The sequence below is a fragment of the Thermobia domestica genome, chromosome 6, assembly GCF_964235325.1.
Source record: "Thermobia domestica chromosome 6, izTheDome1.hap1.1, whole genome shotgun sequence".
Lineage (NCBI taxonomy): Eukaryota > Metazoa > Arthropoda > Insecta > Zygentoma > Lepismatidae > Thermobia > Thermobia domestica.
In genome coordinates this window covers 230,780,623-230,800,268 of record NC_137459.1, presented here as the reverse complement: position 1 = coordinate 230,800,268, position 19,646 = coordinate 230,780,623, and the positions used below count along the sequence as shown (strand labels likewise).

Sequence of the window (19,646 nt, the reverse complement as noted above, 5' to 3'; positions counted from 1 at the left end):
AATGCCTGAAATGAAACAGGGGTAGGTAAGATACCATATATTAAAGTAAGAATAGTTAAGTAGTAATAATACAACGTTGAAAACAGGTTGATGTGGGTCTTATCCGTGCCGCTATCTGTGGCAGTTTAGTTGATAAGTTTATTATATATTATTGCTATTATTAGTAGTATTATACTCGTTTCTACAATTATCATGTTCATAACGAATATACGATAATTTTTTGTCATATGTGATAATTTTAAAGACGAAAATCGATAATTTTGTTCTCCACGATTGGCAACTCTGATAAGATTATTACTTCATTTACTTGGTCTTTGCTTTTCCCGCTACTCTCTATACCAGTGTTTCCCAACCTTTTTCAACTTGCGGAACACTACGGGTGTAACTTGAATTCTCGCGGCACACTCATAGATATTATTATTAGTAGTAGTAGTAAATAGAAAATACCATCGTAATTTTTTTCTGTGATTACTGACCTCCTTCTCACAGAGAAAAAAGCTCAATCACTGGTTCGCCCCCTCCATCGTAAATCATTATACTTATTTTTCATTCTAATTCAAAAATAGAAAACAATTCCAATGGAATATCGGACTCAGGCATTTATAAATACACTTTCTTTTTGAAGACTGTATCCAACCTTTCACTAAGGAAGATCACTAAATAACAAACGAGCAAACAAATCTCTTGTATTTTTAAAACAGATGGAGGTAATTTGTATGAGTGTTTGCTTTGTCGAAAGGGTAGAATGAGATCTTAAAATTTCAAGTTACGAAATAACCTGTAACAATAAAGAAGCAATAATGGTCATAACAATGATAATAAATACTTTTTTTAACATTAAAAATGTACAGACAAGTAACACAGTGTGAAACTTATAATTTATTAACATTGTTAATATACATCACAATTTTTAAATATTAATAAAATTCTGTTTTCGAAATAAATCTGTGTAGTAGTAATGTATCTATATACAATAATATATAACAATTACAGTATTTTTTTTTTTCGTTGTAGAGGTTCATAGTAATGTGAAATACAAATACTCATTTTTCCTGTCTTGTAATTTGGTTGCTATTTAATTAATAAATTTGTTTTCATTTCCTAGCGGCACACCAGCGGCCCATTCACGGCACACCAGTGTGCCGCGGCACACCGGTTGGGAAACGCTGCTCTCTACCATCCACAGTTCTATTCTTTCTCGTATGTACCTTTTTGGTCTTGGCTCTTTCAACTTAAATCCCATTATTTCCACGGCAACGCATCGCCTTTTCATTTTTTTTTTTCCTGTTGTTCGGTAACTTTCTCTAAACCTTTTGAGGTGTTACTTCAATTACTACTCTGATCTTTACTTTTTTGCTACGTTTCTAAATTGCCTATAAATCTTGTCCAAGACAGGGGGACACGGCGGCTCAGTGGTAGGGCGCTTATTTCTGATGCGTAGGGTCCTTGGTTCGATCTCGGCCAAGTAAGTTTGAGGTAGACAATATCGTGTCCATGGATTTTCTCGTTCTTCCATTTCCTCTCACTTTCTCATTCTACCAATTCACCCATCCTCATATTCACTTGCCTTAATCGTTAACTCCCAAAGCTTGAAGGGCATATTCGTGGGACGTTCAACTGACAAATTTTTATTTCCTTTCATTTTGTCCAAGACAGTGGCTACGTTTCTGTGTTGTGTTTGTGACGCTCAGAAAAAGAAGAAACATAGTTACGACATAGAGCTGAAGTTAGGATTAGTAGAGGGCTGGTCTTCTATTTTAATCTTGGGGTTAGTTGTTTTATATTCCTCGATTGCGATCTGTGTACGTAATTTGCCAGTAGTAAAGGAAACAAAATATGTTCACATGCGAAGTTTGTGAGGGAAACACGTTTTTTCTCTCCGACGGATTTTATTTTTGCAAAGAGTGCCAAACACAATTGCAGGTAATTTAAGTGAAATGGCTTTGTCCTATAGTGAACATTGCTGCCTTATAGACATCATACAACCTAAGTTTTCATCTTTGCTCTGCATTTCTTTATTAAATCTTCATGAATTAATCCTTAAGGAATAGTGTTTCTTTTTAACACATTGTACAGTCGCGAAAGAAAGTATTCTTCAGTTGACAAAATTTTTTCTTAATAACTCAGCAATAAATTTACCCATTACAGTACCGATTTTGGCAAGTTATCAAATTATAAGTATCCTATGAATAACATCAAAAAGATTCAAATTAATTCATTTGTTCCCGAGTTATTGGCAAAAAAAAAAAAAAAAAAAAATGTCAGCTGTCAAATACTTTATTTTCCGTATGTACGCATGTAAGTATTTCAAATCTAGTTTAGCAGTCTTTTGAATCGTTACCGTAACCACAAGTTAGGGGCAAGGTTCTAGATTACTGGTCCCCCTTTCCACTGAGCAGTAATGAAAACAGGATACAACGTGTCCTGCGGGACTCTGACCCGCCTTCACTCGCTAACGCTCGCTCGGCTGTATTGTGTGAATTAAATGTATAAACTTTAGTACAGAAAGAAATCCATCCAGCTACTAACCTACATGGGGGCCAGTAATCTAGAACCTTCCCCAAGTGAGGGGTTAAGTTCCAAAGTTGGGCGTCCGTTTCCAGTACTTTTTTTTAAAATTTACAGGAAAGATATGGATAATTTGATCGTTTGTGTGCTTGATTATATATAAGCGGTTATAAACATGGGACTATACGCCGAGCGGAGGGAAGTACTTGGCTCAAGGTAGCCGAACAGTTGCATTGTGGGAAAGTAACGAGCATTTATGTTATCAACATGGCGAATGTACAAGGGCCATAAACTAATAGTTTTAACATTTGTGAAGCAATACGTTGATAACGAGCAAAATCTTTTAAAACTTTGTGAAGAGCACGGATTAATTAACCTAATAGCAAATTGCAGAAAATGTGGAAAGGAGATAAGAGGGAAAAACGTGGCGAAAGCGGACGCCCAACTTCGGAATAAATGCCCTAATGGGTATAGAAGATTCCTTAACCCAATAATACAGTTGACATGAGTCCAGATTTTGCCATACGTGTTCTGCTTTCTTTTTATCCCTCCCCTCTTTTCTAAAAACATTTTTCATCATATTCGAGACACGGATAAACTTCCTTTGTTAGCGTACCATCACGGGCGTCGTTAGCGGGATTGTCGGGGAGACGCGTCCTCCCCAGATTTTAGTCAAATATATTTAAATAAACTATACTACTTTGTTTATATAACTTTCGTCGGAAAGAGAATTTCGATTTTGATTCATCCGACCCCCTTCCCAGATTTAAAAAGCTACCACGCTAGTGGTACCATACACCGTCAAAATACTTCTTGTGCCCTAAATGATTCCCTAAAACATACTGCACCCTCAATTACTTGTCGCTTGGCCAAAATATTGCATACAGATTGATAATATGGTTCAAATTCTTGTGACCCCTTACGGGGTAATTACGCATCCAGACTAATGCCATAAAGAAAAAATAAAAAAAAAAACTATTGGGTACTGGTTAAGAATAGTAGTTATAACAATGGTAATTACAATTAAATTTGCAGATTGCATACGGAATTGCATTGTTTAGGATATTAATTTCCACTGTCAGAGCATTTCTGGACAATATAGTAGCGTTAAAATAAGTGAGTGCTATATCAAGTGTTTGTTGTACTACACCCGCCGTTTATGCGCGCACCCTCTGCCACCGACACACCCGTGCAGGCTTGTCTACTACGCTCATGCCCTGGTCGGTTAGATAGCATTCTTGCTTTTAGTAGCAACCTAGCACAAGTTGGTTTGTGATTTTTGCAAAGACGTTTTTGTGGCATGCGTCCGAACGCGCGTTTATACTCATAAGAGGAAGCGCTTGTAAAATGAATGTGCACCATTGTTCAAACTCCTACCATAAGAAACGATTAATAAGACACTATTAGTGAATCTCTGATTAAATAAATGCATGTAATGCATAGCACGCAGGGTTGAAAAAAAACATGTTTTTTTTAAACAAAAAAAAACATGTTTAAAATGTTTATTTTGTTTAAAACAATAATCTAAATAGGCATATATATATTACATTCTTACACTCTTAGGTATTGCTTGCCATCTATATTCAACAGCTAGATCAAATTTCGGGAACTTCCCGATCTCCGTTCACAGAATATGTAGTTTAGTTTTTGAGTGTTATGTTCTACTGGTCGTCTGCATTCTTAATCTTTAAACGCCCATTCTCAAATTAACGCTGGAAGATGGTTTTGGTACCAATTTATTCTTGCTGGTGTGCATTTTATGTATGTGGGAGGAGAGTAAATATCGTGTTTTTTTGTTTGTTTTTTGTTTTTTCAACAGTTATTTTGGGGGCCATTCCCCATCTTGGGGAATAGATTCATAAAAATTGTTACGTGAAGCAATGAAGTAGGCCACTACATGGTAATATCGTGTAGTTCTACTTCTTGCTTATATGGGGAAGCAGGGAGGGGACTAAGTTAGCCAATTTTTGGAGTTTAAGTTTTTTGACGTAAATTACATTTATTTGTACAACAAACATCAATAGCTCAGTCCTTGATTAAGCTAGAAAGATGATTTGATACCAAAGTATTTTTGAGGGATGAAGCTTTCCGTCAGTTGCATTTTATGTATATAGGATTATGTACTGTATGTACGGCCGAGAGAGGGAGGAGGATGAAGTTTCTTTTTTTTAATTTTTCATCAAATTTTTTTTCTTCAGGTTTTCGCAGGTATTCCTCCCCCCTTTGTGGTACATCCAAAAAAAAAAAAAAAAGGTATGTGAAGCAATGAAGTAGTCCCTTACATGTTAGTAACCTGTATGTGTACTTGTTTATAGAAGAAGAGGGGGTCAAATTTGGTTAATTTACATTTATTTTCGGGACGGTCCCATATAACACAAGATATATTTCACTGAAGTGGTTTAGAAGCATAATTCTTGTTCGTATACATGATATGTGCAGCAAAAATGATTTGCATATGGACGTGGTACTATATGGTGGAGGGGAGAGAATGTCTAATTCAATGAATGTTTTACTGCGCATAAATTTTTTTGAAAATATTTCCTACTAAAAACGAATTCATTACGTCAATGGCAGCAATGGCTACCATTTCTTATATTATTGTCACAAGCATGTGGTCTACACATTATCATCATTTTGTCAGCGTAGGGTGACTGCAAGGGTTGCCAGGACCCCGCAAAGTCAATATTCATATTTTAATGTTTTTTATGTTTGTTACGGCGGGAATTTCACAAATATTACCTCGTTGGAATTTGTAGTCTATAAGTTTTCCAATGGTGTATAACTCATGACTGTGTGATAATTAGGGGGGGTCACCAGACCCCGAACGTGAGAGTCTACCATTTTGTTAAAATCCCGGCTGGTGTCTAGAGCAGAGTCCTGCACGGGCCGGGCGCGCCCGATTCTGCCCGGCCCGGCCCGACCCGTTTCAAGTAATATCAAACTGGACCGGGCCCTAACCGGGCCGGGCACATTTCGGGCCGAACCGGGCCGGCCCGGCTCGGCCCGATGGTCTGAAAGACGGTTCGGAAACTAATGTTGTCAGCCTATTTGTTTTTTTAATGTTCTCCACTACCTCTATTTTTGCCGTGTTTGTACGGTCTTACTGTCAGCCTATGTTAATCGTAATGTGTTTGGGAAACTGACTCTTTATTCAAGACTGTGATGTACTGGTAATACTATTACTATTACTACTTCTACTACTACTATTACTACTTCTACTATTACTACTACGGCCACTGCTAATACTACTACAAGTGCTACGACTTCGCGTCAGAGTTGACATGTCTGATGGTACCGAATTTACCTTCTAAGTACAGAATAAAATTGAGAAATGCTAGTTATTATGGCCGGTCTGCGTAGAATGTGAACCGATGCTTGATCTACGAGGGAGAATAGTGGCTCAATAGAAAAAACACTCACATCTGGTGCTAGAGGTCGTCGGATCAATCCCTGCTCATGCTATGTGAGCTTTGTTGTGGACAAACATCGTGTGCATGGGAGTTTCTGGGGTGGTCCCGCTTCCTCCCACTGTTTTCTTTCCATCAATTCATCCCATCATCATCCATTCAGCCTGAGCCGTAGTTACCTAAAGAACGTATGGTAAAGTCAAGTACTTGACCTAGTAAGTAGAATTTGGTACGCTACCATTGGACCACGGAGGGCAAAACCATAAACTGGCGTGCTCATAAGATCAGTGCAATTTGTAGTAATGTTCAATTAGCAAGGCAAATATCGAATGATGTTACATGTTCATGTATTGTTTATAGTATGATGCTACAAATATAACAAAATATAATAATCAAATAAATCACCAAATCGCCAGGGTCGATTAGGTGTTCCTGGAACGGTGGCTCAGCGGTTGAGCGTTCACCTCTGGTGTATGGGGTCCCTGGTTTGATCCGAGCTCTCGCCAAGTGAACTTTGTGGTGGACAAACACCGTGTGGGGGGTTCGCGGCGTTCTCCTGTTTCCTTCCACTTTATTTACTCCACTATTTCATTTACTTCTCACCATCGTCTCCTTTAGGCTAGTTGGCATAACTTGGAACCACCTACCAAGAAGAATAAACTAATGGATTGGGAAGATAGACATTCAGTCTCTGGTGAAAATGAAATGAAATGAAATCTTTAAGTTTTACGTCCCACGGTTATGCCGGTTAGGCTAAAGGAGACGGTGATGATGAGAGATGAGTGAAATGGTGGAATGAAGAAAGTGGGAGGAAACGGGAGAACCCCGAGAAAACCCACGAGCACGGTGTTTGTCCACCACAAGTCAGTCTCTGGTGAATTTGATGATGAAGTAGACATCTACCTCAACATGTCATCATGTGTAAGAGAACTAGATATACTGCAGTGGTGGAAGCAACAAGAACAAACATTACCAAAATTGTGTAAATTAACGCGTCAGTATCTCGTCATCCCTGCTTCTAGTGCGTCTACTGAAAGAGATTTTAGTACTCAGGAACGGAGAAATGCTCTAAAGCCTGAAACTGTTGAATCTGTTTCCGTGCTATTCGATGCGTACAAGGACATACAGTAAAGCGATGTTCATTTTGCACTATTGGTTTCTTAGGAAACCTTATATTTTCATTTTCTTAATATCAACTATCCCTTCTATTATATGTGGTGTTAAGAGGCATTTTTGATAGCTGATATCTATACATTTTTCATTCAGGGGACTTTTGAGGTATTTTTTGATCAACAATGATATGTGTGGATTTTGTTTTGATTTACTGCCTCGCATTCCGTCATATAGCTCTGTTATTTACTTGTTACGCACCGTTCCAGGAACACCTAATCGACCCTGGCGATTTGGTGATTTATTTGATCATTATATTTTGTTATATTTGTAGCATCATACTATAAACAATACATGAACATGTAACATCATTCGATATTTGCCGTGCTAATTGAACATTATTACAAATTGCGCTAATCTTATGAAGACGCCAGTTCATGGTTTCGGCCTCCGTGGTCTAATGTAGCGGAACAAATTCTAATTAGTAGGTCAAGGACTTGACTTTCTCATATGTTCTTTAGGCAATTACGGCTCAAGACGTATGAATGATGATGGATGAATTGGTGGAATGAAGACAGTGGATGAAAACGGGCTAATCCAAAAACTCCCACGCTCACGATTTTTGTCCACAACAAAGCTCACATAACACGAGGAGGGATCGATCCGACGACCTCTAGCACCAGATGTGAATGCATTCTACTGGCCAGACTACGCAGACTGGCCATAATAACTAGTATTTCTTCGATTTTTTCTGTACTTAGATTGTAAAGTATGTACCACCAGACATGTCAACTCTGACGCTCGTAGCAGTTGTAGTAGTAGAAGTAGTAATAATAATAATAATAATAATAATAATAATAATAGCAGTAGCAGTAGTAGTAGTAATAAGAGTAGTAGAAGTACAGTACTTTACAGTCTTGAATAAAGAGTTAATTTCCCAAACACCAGTGGCGGCGGCGGTTGGACGTTAAAAGTGAGGGGGCAAAACATGATCTGAATATTTGTATATAAATGTTAGTTTTCCTGGTTGTTTCTAACATTTTGTTTGACGAAAGGTTGTATAACTAATAGGATACTATATTTTCAGTTAAAATACCGTATATCGTATATAATAGTTTATTAAGTAAATTGAGAAGAACAACGCAAGTAGATACTAGCCCTTTGTACTCTTAAACAACGAAAGTGTAAGAAGAGATTTGATTCCTTGCTCATGAACATCTTAAAATTCTGTCTGGAAAATTGTGTGATCAGATTATTTAATAAATTTGCAAAACAAATAAATAGAAAGGATAATATTAATCATAGTAATGAATAATGATGCTTGTTTTGCAAAAGTTATATTGAAACTGAGGATTAATGAAAAATTTAATATTTAATTCCACACATGCTATTAAATGTATGTTATTACTCTTAGAAAATGAAAGACAGTAAATACTACAAGCATATGCTACGACATTTAAAGAAATATTTGCTTTTGCAACTTCTTGAAATATGTTCGTTGCCATTAGGTGCAGATTTCACTTTCTTGGAACACATCAAAACACAACAATACTTACAATCCACACTTCAGTTATACAAAATAAACTTAAAACCTAGAATTATGTTCAATTTACTAAATTTTATTGTATATACACTCGTACATCCTTAAACACAACACTTCACTCGTATATTACACTACAAAACAATGGAAAAGGTAGAAGTTGTTTCTTATCACGCTCTTTTTAATCGATATTCCTTACTTTAGAAAGAAGAAAAGACATTTTAGGAACTGTCAATTTTTGTGCAATTAAAGAATAACTTGTGAAATAGGCCCTACTTTTTTGCATAATGTTCTTTCGATTAGCTTGAAAGCGGCTCACTAACATATCGAGCCCTTGTAAGAAGAAATGAAAGTATGCTGAAATTGTGCTCCAATAGGTTATTTTTTGGGGTTATTTTCTGTGGCGATTAAAACGCAATTACTGTAGCTTTCTTTACTCCACGGGAAGACAACCAATACGTATTTACGCAACAGCAAATATTATATGGCAGCATTTTTTCCTATTAATCAGTAACACATACAAAATCGTTACATTTCCAAATGAAATTATATACATTAATTGGTTACTTAAAAAAAGTGTGGGGGCAACTGCCCCCCTTTCCCCCCCCCTAATCGCCGCCCATGCCAAACACATTATGATTAACACAGGCTGCCAACATTAGTTTCCGATCCGTCTTTCACAGTGTTCGGGCCGGCCCGGCTCGGCCCGAAATGTGCCCGGCTCGAGATTCGGGCCGGGCCGGGCACAGAATTCAGATCCATTCGGGTCGGGCCGGGCCGGGCCGTCTTCGGGCCTGGGTTTGCAGGGCTCTGGTCTAGAGTTAATTGTGTTGTTATGCCATCCGTAGACACTAATCATTATTAGCTACCCATGTTGCAGATAGAGATGTCTCTTGAAAATTGTTTAGTTAAAATATGTAATTTGCTCCTTGTAGGCTAGTCACTGTTCTTTTCTATGAGTTGTCAGAGCATTTCTTCTAGCTTATGATGTGAGAACTGTTCATTATTATGAAAATGATAGCAATCAAAAAATACAGAAGTTTTGAATTTGTGAATTTGGATCTTATGTTTAACCTCCCGTTATTCTTGGAAATTAAGAAATGTTCAAATACTTCCCTTGAATTTCTGTTGGTTTAGTTATACGCATAGGCGCCGACTTTGGAGGGGGCAGGACACTTTTGCCTCCCCCCAATATTTAGAGGTGGAGTCCTCGCCCCTCCAATATAATCCGGCCGAGGAAGAATTAACAAAGAGGAGCAAGAATTTCTGTTGTAAACTTCGTCATTCCTTTAATTCAACGTTAGGAATAGCCCTCTAGGAATGGGTACGAGTCGAGCTAAAACTCGACTCGACTCGAATTCAAATCGAGTTCCGAGTCGAGTCAAACGTAATTTTCTCGAGTCGAGTTCCGAACCGAGTCGCTGTTTCTTAGGTCGAGTTTCAAGTTGAGTCGAGTTTGATAAATGGCTCGCTCGTTCAGCTCGTTTTAAAATCATGGCATGATTAGACTGGAAAGGGAAAGCCATGAGAAATGTAAGCGATAAAGTGGAATACTTTTAGTATTGTTCACGATAGAGGACACTGCTTGTATCTCGTTTCGTCTCGATAACGAGACGACAAAGGATTTTATAACGAGGCCTCAAACGTCGTTAGCACCAATTGAAGTATATACTTTAGTTCTTACCATCAAGGCTGAGACCTTTACGGTCGAATATTTTAGCCCAAAGAGAAGCTCAACCTGGGTAGTGATGTAAACTTGCTCGGCTCAGTTCAACGAAGCGAAATGCTCGAGCCAGCATGGTTTGGATGAGCCATCGATTCGCCCCAACTGAGCTGTCAGCTCTGTTCGTCTCGGTTAAGCAGTTAATTGAAAACGGTTGAATACGATGATGATATATTTATTTATTGTTTGGACCCCCCAATATTTTCTTCAAGTCGGCGCCTAGGGTTATACGCACACTGATGTGCAGAATTTCGTTCAGTAATTGCTGTTATAATAAGAATATAACTCTGCTTGTAATGTACTCCATGCACAAATCCTGCGGAGCATTGTTTGTTTGTTACGAAATTAAATTAGCTTTTTCAGTCTGATATTTTAGTTGTTTTAAACATGTCCAACCAGCATCGAAAAAAAAAAAAAAAAAAACACGTTTAAAACAAACTGAATAAAACAACAGCCCTCGTTTTAAACATGTTTTAAACACTTGTTTTAAACATTTTGTTTTAAACATATCAACCCTGATAGCACGTATTCAATTCCAGGGCACTTCCGTGTGCGTTCATATTATCAATCTGTACGCAAATATTTGGGCAAGCACCAGGATAATAACAATCTACAACATGTTACAAAATCCTTTAAAGTAAGAACATACAAATCCTGTTTTCTTTTCTTTCTTTCCTCATATCAGAACATGCCGCGATCTACAATGGGATCGCAGAAAATTTGCTGCGCCTGTGGAAAGAAAAAGGCCAGAGGAAATACAAATATCCAGATAAAAACAAGAAAATTTCTTAAAGTTGCTCTCATTACAAAATACGGTGTATCGTATCATAAATATTTTAAATCTGCTTCTTTTAGCAAACCTTTCAAAAAATGTGACTTCACAAGTTGTAACTCGAACTAGGGATACCGCTTAAAATAGTTTATTATGCTTCATGTAACGCTGAAAAAAAAATGACTTACAAAAGCTCATCGCAAAAAGACAAAAAAAAGTTCTGCCATCGTGATTTCATTTAGTCTTTATTTATTTATTTATTTATTTAATTTGACGGAATATTCTTAACCTATATATATATATATATATATATATATATATATCCCGAACAATTTGAGGTATTAAATTGCTGTGAACGGCGTTATGATCTTAACGTCTATTGAAAACCATCCATGTGATTAGATGTGATACTGATTTCGACTAAATTCGCAACACAGACCTGTTTTAGTTCGTATCCATATTCATATTCATATGTATTTGCCTGTTCATAGCTTACAACATGAGGACAATCTCCAATTAAGCACAGTTGTCAGATGTGGTTTACATTCTCTATATATTATCAGTAAGATAAGTTTCCACAGAGTAATAGCTTTTTTCTAACAATAATTCTAACAGACTATTTCTGAATATCCGTTTTTCGTTACTGTCCTTATACTTTGTTGGTATTCACAATTCGTATATACAGTTTTGCTAAAATTTGCATAGTTCTGCTGGATAATATACATATTACAAACAATTCTGCCTAGTATTGTATGAGTGAATCGTATTAGTTAATGTAAATAGATCATTGTGTTCATTACATAATTGTGCGATATATGTATAAAGTAGGTAATGTCAATAATTTATATTTTTTAAAAACATTTTTACATGGGGATCATTCAGGCATACTAAACATTATTCGAAATTTTTTTTTCTGTATTCGGAATGTACTAGCACTTATTCTCGAATTCCCCCAGAATATAACACCATAGTTTATTATTGAAAAAACTTTGCTATAATATAAGGACATGACAGCTTCCTTGGATCAACTATCTTGCAACCTACGGAATGCAAAGCAGAGTGAACTGAGTTGAGTATTAATGTATTCAACATGAGTGTTCCATGTTAAATCTTCATTAATATATACTCCTAGAAATTTAATAGATGTTCTTTGACATAATTCTACAGTGTCTACAGTTATTGGTACAAGTTCATTTCTTTGGCCCGGGAATCGAAATTTGAAAATGTTAGTTTTTCCTAAATTCATAGTTAATTTATTTATGTTTAACCAACTAATAATTTTTGTTAGCGTCTTTGTAGTGAGCCTTTCTGCTTCATTTGCTGAGTCTCCGCTGACAAGAACATTTATGTCATCAGCATACAATGTTGACTTCACACAGCCTAGACTGTTAACCAAATCATTAATATACACAACAAACAAAAGAGGACCCAATATTGATCCTTGTGGTACTCCTTTCGTTACTTTCATTATAGATGATTTAAACATTATTCTTCTGCCATTTACCTCTTTACACATGCCAACAGTTTGACTACGTTCAGAGAAATACGACTTTATCCAGTTGTTTGCCACACATCTGATGCCATAAGAACACAATTTTTCTAGCAAAATACCATGGTCTATAGAATCGAACGCCTTAGATAAATCAACAAAAATATCAATTACATGCTTTCCTTTGTTTATATGCATTGCTACATCAGAGATGAAATTAAAGATTGCAGTGTTGCTTGACTTCTGGCTTTGAAACCCGTGTTGACTTGTGGATATTATATTAATTAAAAGGAAAAAGTTATTTAGTCGCGCTCTCATTGCTAACTCAAATATTTTACAAAAACACGACAAAACTGAAATAGGACGATAATCATATAACTCCAATTTACTTCCCATTTTATACACAGGTGTAACTCTAGCTAACTTAAGCCGCGTAAGAAAAATTCCTGTCAGAAATGAATGATTTATTATATGACAGAGTTGATGTGGAATAAGAAGAGAACTTTCCTTTACAACCATAAATGGCACTTCATCCCAACCTGGAGAAGTGGAACTTTTTAAGCTTTTTATTATTTGGAACTTTTTTTTTTTTTTTTTTTTTTGGTGTAACTGGTTTCAGAAAAAAGCAACTTAGGTATTCCGCTCTGTAGCTTCCAGTTATTTTCTTGATGAGCTATTTTGATTGGGTTAAAGGTTTCTAAAGTTAAAAAAATATTTATTAAAATGATTTGCAATCTTATCTGGGTTACATACTACTTGAGAGTTTATTTTTATTGTTTCAACTCCTGTTGTTTTTACCTTATTCATCTTACCATTGATTAACTTCCACATAGCTTTACTTTTATTTCCCGCTGCTAAGTTGTAATTTTTACTGTTTAAAAGCTTTGCCGTTTTTATGACTCTTTTGTACGTCTTTTTATAGTATGTCACATATTCAATAAATTGAGGTATTACATCTTTACACGTTTTTGGTTTTTTTGATAACTGAAGTATTTTAGAAGCCCTAATTCCTATAGTGAGCCATGGTTTCCCCATCCTACCTTACTGTAGTTCCTTCTGGGAAACGAAATATTGAAGTGAAAGAGAAATGTATCTAGAAAAGAGTTAAATTTACCATCCGTATCACCAATTTCATATATTTTGTGCCAGGTTTCTTGTGCTAGCAAGTGTAGAAAGTAATTAATATTAGTTTTTGAGAAATATCTTTTTGTTATAATTTTTGATTGAGTAGGTACGAATATTTGAGATTTGTGTATTTGCCCTATTATTGTATCATGGTCAGAAAAGTCTGGCTTAAAGATATTCAAAGAAGTAACTGACTCTGTATTGTTTACTTATTATTATTTGATCTAACGCAGATTTCCCTCTAGTTATCTGATAAGGGGCTGCAACCCAAATATATCTAATATATTTTGACATTTTGTTTTTTCTCTTGATTGAACCAGCCAGTCAATGTTAGTATTACCACAAATTATTACCGTACTATATTTCTTACACATAGACTCAAGAGCAGTTTCAAGATTCCTAAAGAATACATTAATATTTCCATCTGATGACCTATAGATGCAAATTATACACATGTTTTCAATTGAAATAGCATCTATTTCAAAATGCAATTCAACAACGAAATGACTTACATCTATCTCCTTAAAACGTAAATGGTCACCTACAAATATACATACCCCATCATGCTGCCTACTAGCGCGTGAATAGTTTGTAGCTAATTGATAGTTATTTAAGTGCACCATATTCATCTGATTAGCAGATAACCAATGTTTACTAAAGCACGTGACATCCATACCTTTAAGATCCTCTTCAACTAATACATCAAAAAAATGAAGTTTACTAGCTAAACCTTGCACGTTCTGGTAATATACATTTATTACATTGTAGTCACTGTTACCTCTATTGGCTACGTGCTTGGAATTATTATTGGGAGTTGCATTAAAAAAACTATTACCATCATACTTTGTAGGAATCCTTCTTATTCTATTTGATTTTCGCTTAGTTGTACTAGGTGGATCGTTTTGTTTTATACCATTTGTAGATAGTTGCTACAATCTGTTAACATCTGGTCCAGGTTCTTTCGTATCACGACTTGTATTATGTGGGCCTTGTATTAACGATATTCGATTAATTTCTTCCCTTTCAGTAGCAAAAAATACTACTGACTCCTTGTCGTGGCTTACGTGTGAGTTTCCTGTCAATTTTAACACTTCACCCTCATCCCGATTTGCTCCGACGTAAGTCAAACCGTGTCTCCTTTGTTCAGACGAAATTTGATTACCTTCACAATCGTTTTCATTTCCGTCTATCACTATTGCTGATGTACTTCCACAATTGATAGGTTTTAACGTACTATCAGCTCTGCACTGTGGTTTAAACTTATTTGACATACTGATATTGTACAGTGCGTTGCGTAAAAACAATTTCCCTAGACGATTTAAATGGAGGCCGTGATTAGTATGATAGTTTCAGGGCCCATAACTTATATCAAGAAGTTGGACATTTTTGAAACTTTTACACAACACATCATTTAAAAAAATGTTTCTTTTATTTCATTGTTTACACACGAAAGTCATTTAAATTATGGCGATACGGCAAATTTACTACCACTACATTTGTGCCTGAAAGTTTCTGTAGAGCCAATTCTAGTATATTTAGTGCATTTTCAGCTTCATTACAAGCAACGTCATTTGCACCGCCTATTATTCCAACTGTGTCATGTTCATTATAATTTTGATTGTGGATGTTAGGAAACACGACGTCTTTTCGCAGACGTAAGAAATTACCCTCAATTAATTTTAACAGAATCTATCCACATGCCCGTAATTCTAAGCTAACCTGACTTTAATCTACTCGACTTACCGTTCCCTACCATCCTCGACTCTACTCTACTATACCCTACCCTATCTTACCCTGCTATACTCTTTCAAAGCTATCCTGCTTATCGATGCGCAGCTGGAGTGGGAAGTGTAAAATTTACCATCTATTTAAGCACTTTTCCGATATAGGCGGCTTTCGAAAACGTCAAATTTTGAATTTCTTGTATCTTTGTTTCTATTTATACGAAATTGCTTACGTCATGATCGTAGTACTGAATGTTAGGAAAACAGTGTAGTAAGTAAAAATTATTTGCAATTTTTCTGCAAAAATAAAGAAAAATAAGAAACTTATAAGCAAAAAAGAAAACAAACTTAATTTATATGAGACGTTAGTCGTGCAAACTATTAACTAGCGCACATTCATTAAAATAGGGAAATTGATAGTCACTCGACGAGTATTAGGAACACACACACAAATGTGAAGTCTACCAAAGAGACAAAAGAGTAAACTACGTATTTCTGGAATGAGCATACAACGCAGACAGTACAATGCACGTACAGTACCCGTATAGTACATGTACAATTGCACGGATGGAACATGTGCATCACGTGTACAAATGCACGCCTGTACATGTGATGCACATATGCGTCACAAGTGCTATTCAACATCTTCACGTGCGCAGTACATGTGCAATGCACACGTCCTGCAAAAGTGATTTGCACTTACCGCACAGGTGATTTACACGTAGCAAGTATTCGATTTACATGTGCACAGGTGATTTACATGTAGGACAGAGGTGATTTACACGTAGCACACAGGTGATTTCCTCGTAGTGCAGATGTGATGTAAAAGCATATTCGAGATGCAACGAAAAAAAGGAGTTTATATAATTGGTGCCTTACGCAGTTCAAATACAACAGAGTAAACGTCTTCTTGAAAAGTTACTTAGAGTTACATGCAACGAAAAAGCAATTATATACTTATCGAAAATTACTGACTCGTGCTTCATCTACGCAAATGCACGGGTTATGTACGTGCGCTGCATCCATGAAAATGCACATGTGTAGATGACGGCTGAAGCACGGGTTATATAAATGTGTGCTTCATCCATGCAAATGCACATGTGCACATACACGGGTTATGTATGTGTACTTCATCCACGCAAACTCACATGTACGGCTTAAGCACGGGTTATGTATGTGTGCATCATCCACACAAATGCACATGTGCACATGTATGGCTTATGTACCGTACACGTACTTGTTGCCTGGGAATGTATACATTATGTAAAGTCATCCTATCTCTATGTAAGTGACTATGTTCGTGACTTCATAACTCTTGAACCACCCGGCTGATCTCAATCGAATTTTCAACATAGATGAGGTTCGAGCCTGGGAAGTTTTATATCATTTCACTTTGTGGGCACAACATGGGAGAGGGGGAATATATATAAGGTTGAGTCAAATGAAAAGGTCCAATTCCAAATATCCGGCCAACGTGTTGAGGGAGATCTTAGTCCTATTTGCTGTTTATATACACATATGTGTAGGCCATAATAAATGTTACATTTGTTGCGTAGTGTGGCGCGTTAGCAGGGGTTGGTTACTTATCAATGTTCCTTTCTCCAAGGTTAGACGTGGAGCCATGTGACACACCAATGGAGGTGCCAGTAACCAACGTTACCAAGGAAGAACAGCGGGGTGTCATACGCTTTCTTTTGTGTGAAAGGTGTCCATCCAGCGGACATACACGGTAGAATGTAGGATGTGTATGGTGCGAGGTGTGTTTCAGACAAAAACAGTGCGAAAGTGGTGTCGGCGTTTTCGTGGTGGCAGGGAGACACTAACTGATGATGCGCGACCCGGGCAGGTGACGAATCATATTCCTGATGAGGCAGTTGCTGCTATTGATAATTTCACTCAAACTGATAGATGGATCTCCTTGGATGCGTTAGTGCTCAAGTACAAGTGTACCAAAAAGTGTGCATGACATTGTTCGCAATAGGCTTGGTTACCGGAAGTGTTGTGCTTAATGGGTGCCCAAGTGCTTCTCCGAGGAACAGCGACACAGAATGGGAATGTCACTGAACCATTTGACGCGATATCAGAACGAGGGCGACGATTTCCGTGGAAAGATCATTGCCAGAGATGAATCCATATGCCCACATTTTCAACCGGAATCCAAACGTGAGTGCAGGCATGCAGGGTCGCCTAAACCAAAGAAAAGCCGTTCCACATCAGCTGCTAAAGTCATGGTGAATGTGTTCTTCGACGAGCAGGGGCCTCTGCTAGTGGTGTTCCTCCCTAAAGAAGAAACAGTAAACGCCAGCAAATGCTGCGACATTCTCCGTCGGCTGCGATAGCAATCAAGAATAAACGCCGGGGTAACCTCACAAAGGGCATCATTTTATTGCACAATGCCCGGCCTCATGTTGCCAAACAAGCACAGGATCCTTTGGCGTCGTGGAACTGGGAAGTGCTAGACCACCCCGCGTATAGTCCTGACTTGAATACCTGTGATTTCCACATTTTGGGGCAACTCAAGAAACCCCTCCAGGGGCACCACTATGGATCGGATGAAGATCGGTAGCAAGCTGTAACGTGGTTCCATGCTCAATCCAAGGAGTTCTTCCAGGTCATTCTAATCTCGTGTCAAGGTGGGATAAGTTCCTCGACAGCAATGGTCATGATATATAGCTCTATCCATTAATAAACTCTGTATATGGAAATGGATCTTTTCATTTGACTGGACCTTATATATATATATATATAACTTAACTCTTGAACCACGCAACTGATCTTGATCAAATTTGCCACATCGATGGGGTCCGGATCTGCGATGGTATTTATCTTTTCACTTTAACGGTGCAACTTGGGGGAGGGGGAGCGAGACATATATAAAATTGAAAGTGACTATGTTTGTGACTTCATATCTCTTGAACCCCCTGACCGATCTCGGATCAAATTTTGAACATAGGTGAGGTTCGAGCCTGGGATGGTTTTTATTCTTTCAATTTGACGGTGCAATAGAGGAAGGGGAGATATCTGTTATATAGAATTGAAAGTCACTGTGTTTTTGATTTAATAACTCCTGATCCATCTGACCGATCTCGACCAAATTTTCAACATAGATGAGGTTCGGTCCTGAGAAGCTTTTTCCTTTTTTATCATTTCACTTTCACGGTAGAACTTACGGATGGCGGAGGGAGGATATATATATATATATATATATATATATATATATATATATATATATATATATATATATATAGAGAGAGAGAGAGAGAGAGAGATAAATATATAAATAACTTATTAACTCTTGAACCACCTGACCGATCTTGCTCAAATTTTCAATGTAGATGAGGTTCGGGCCTGGGATGCTTTTTGTCATTTCACTTTGACGGTGCAACTTAAGGAAGGGGGAGATATATAACAATGATGGAAAATGTGGGTGAAATCCAAATACAATCTCGCAACTTGGGGCAGCTATATAAAATAATCGAAAGCTACCCATATTAGTGTTGAATCCATAGTTTTTGGGATCGCAGAGTTGAGCTGTGACCAGTACTTAAAGTGACACCAGATAATGTGACGGTATGGAACGAATATGACCACTTTGAGCAGTAAGTTTGACAGAACCTAAAGAGCATCTCTACTTCTGACATTTTTGCACCATTTTTGACATGAAAAGCTATAGAAAGAGAGAGAGATTGAGTGAGGACTAATATATAAATGTTTTACTCCCCACTATCATCAACCTAACAGAAATAAATATTTATAAAATAATTTTGTTTTTCTAAGATTTTGTTTGAGCATATCGGGTATCTAAATGTGGAAGGAAGCGGATGGTACATTTAATTAAACATTGCATTTAAAATAACATAGGGATCCAATGCGGCCTTTAAGTGAATTAAAACAAAAAAATATATATGCCTATATGTCTTTTCGTCTCGTTTTCAAGGCTTTGTAGGCACTCTCGTCTCGTCTCTAGTATCTACAGTGCGGTCCGGAAGTGGACGTACCCCCACTTTAGTTTCAACAGTATAGTGTTAGTTATGGTAGAATGTGTGTACACAGTTACCTTGAAGTCTTAAGAGTCATAAACATCGGTATGATCACCATCCATGTCGTAACACAGCTGCATTCTGCGCCAAGTTCTCGCATATGTTTTGCGGAGATACTCCGGAGTCATGAGGGTGAAGGCGTGTTCCACAGCTGCTCGTAATTCCTACTTTGTGTGATATCGAGTGTTTCTTACTTGTTTGCTTTATG

General features: G+C 37.2%; 1 protein-coding gene across 6 annotated transcripts in view; it reads left to right on the top strand.

The window, feature by feature from the left end:
• Nucleotides 1-1,512: 1,512 nt before the first annotated feature.
• Nucleotides 1,513-19,646, top strand: part of LOC145688428 (TATA box-binding protein-associated factor RNA polymerase I subunit B-like) — a 321,407-nt gene continuing 303,273 nt past the window's right edge. Inside the window, exon 1 of one of the 6 annotated variants that reach the window (XM_081762648.1) lies at nt 1,513-1,923. In XM_081762648.1, the coding sequence (XP_081618774.1) occupies nt 1,837-1,923 (87 nt within the window). In that variant the 5' untranslated portion in view covers nt 1,513-1,836. The remainder of the gene's footprint in view (nt 1,924-19,646) is intronic. The other 5 variants (XM_081762646.1, XM_081762647.1, XM_081762645.1 and 2 more) reach the window with 5 other exon arrangements.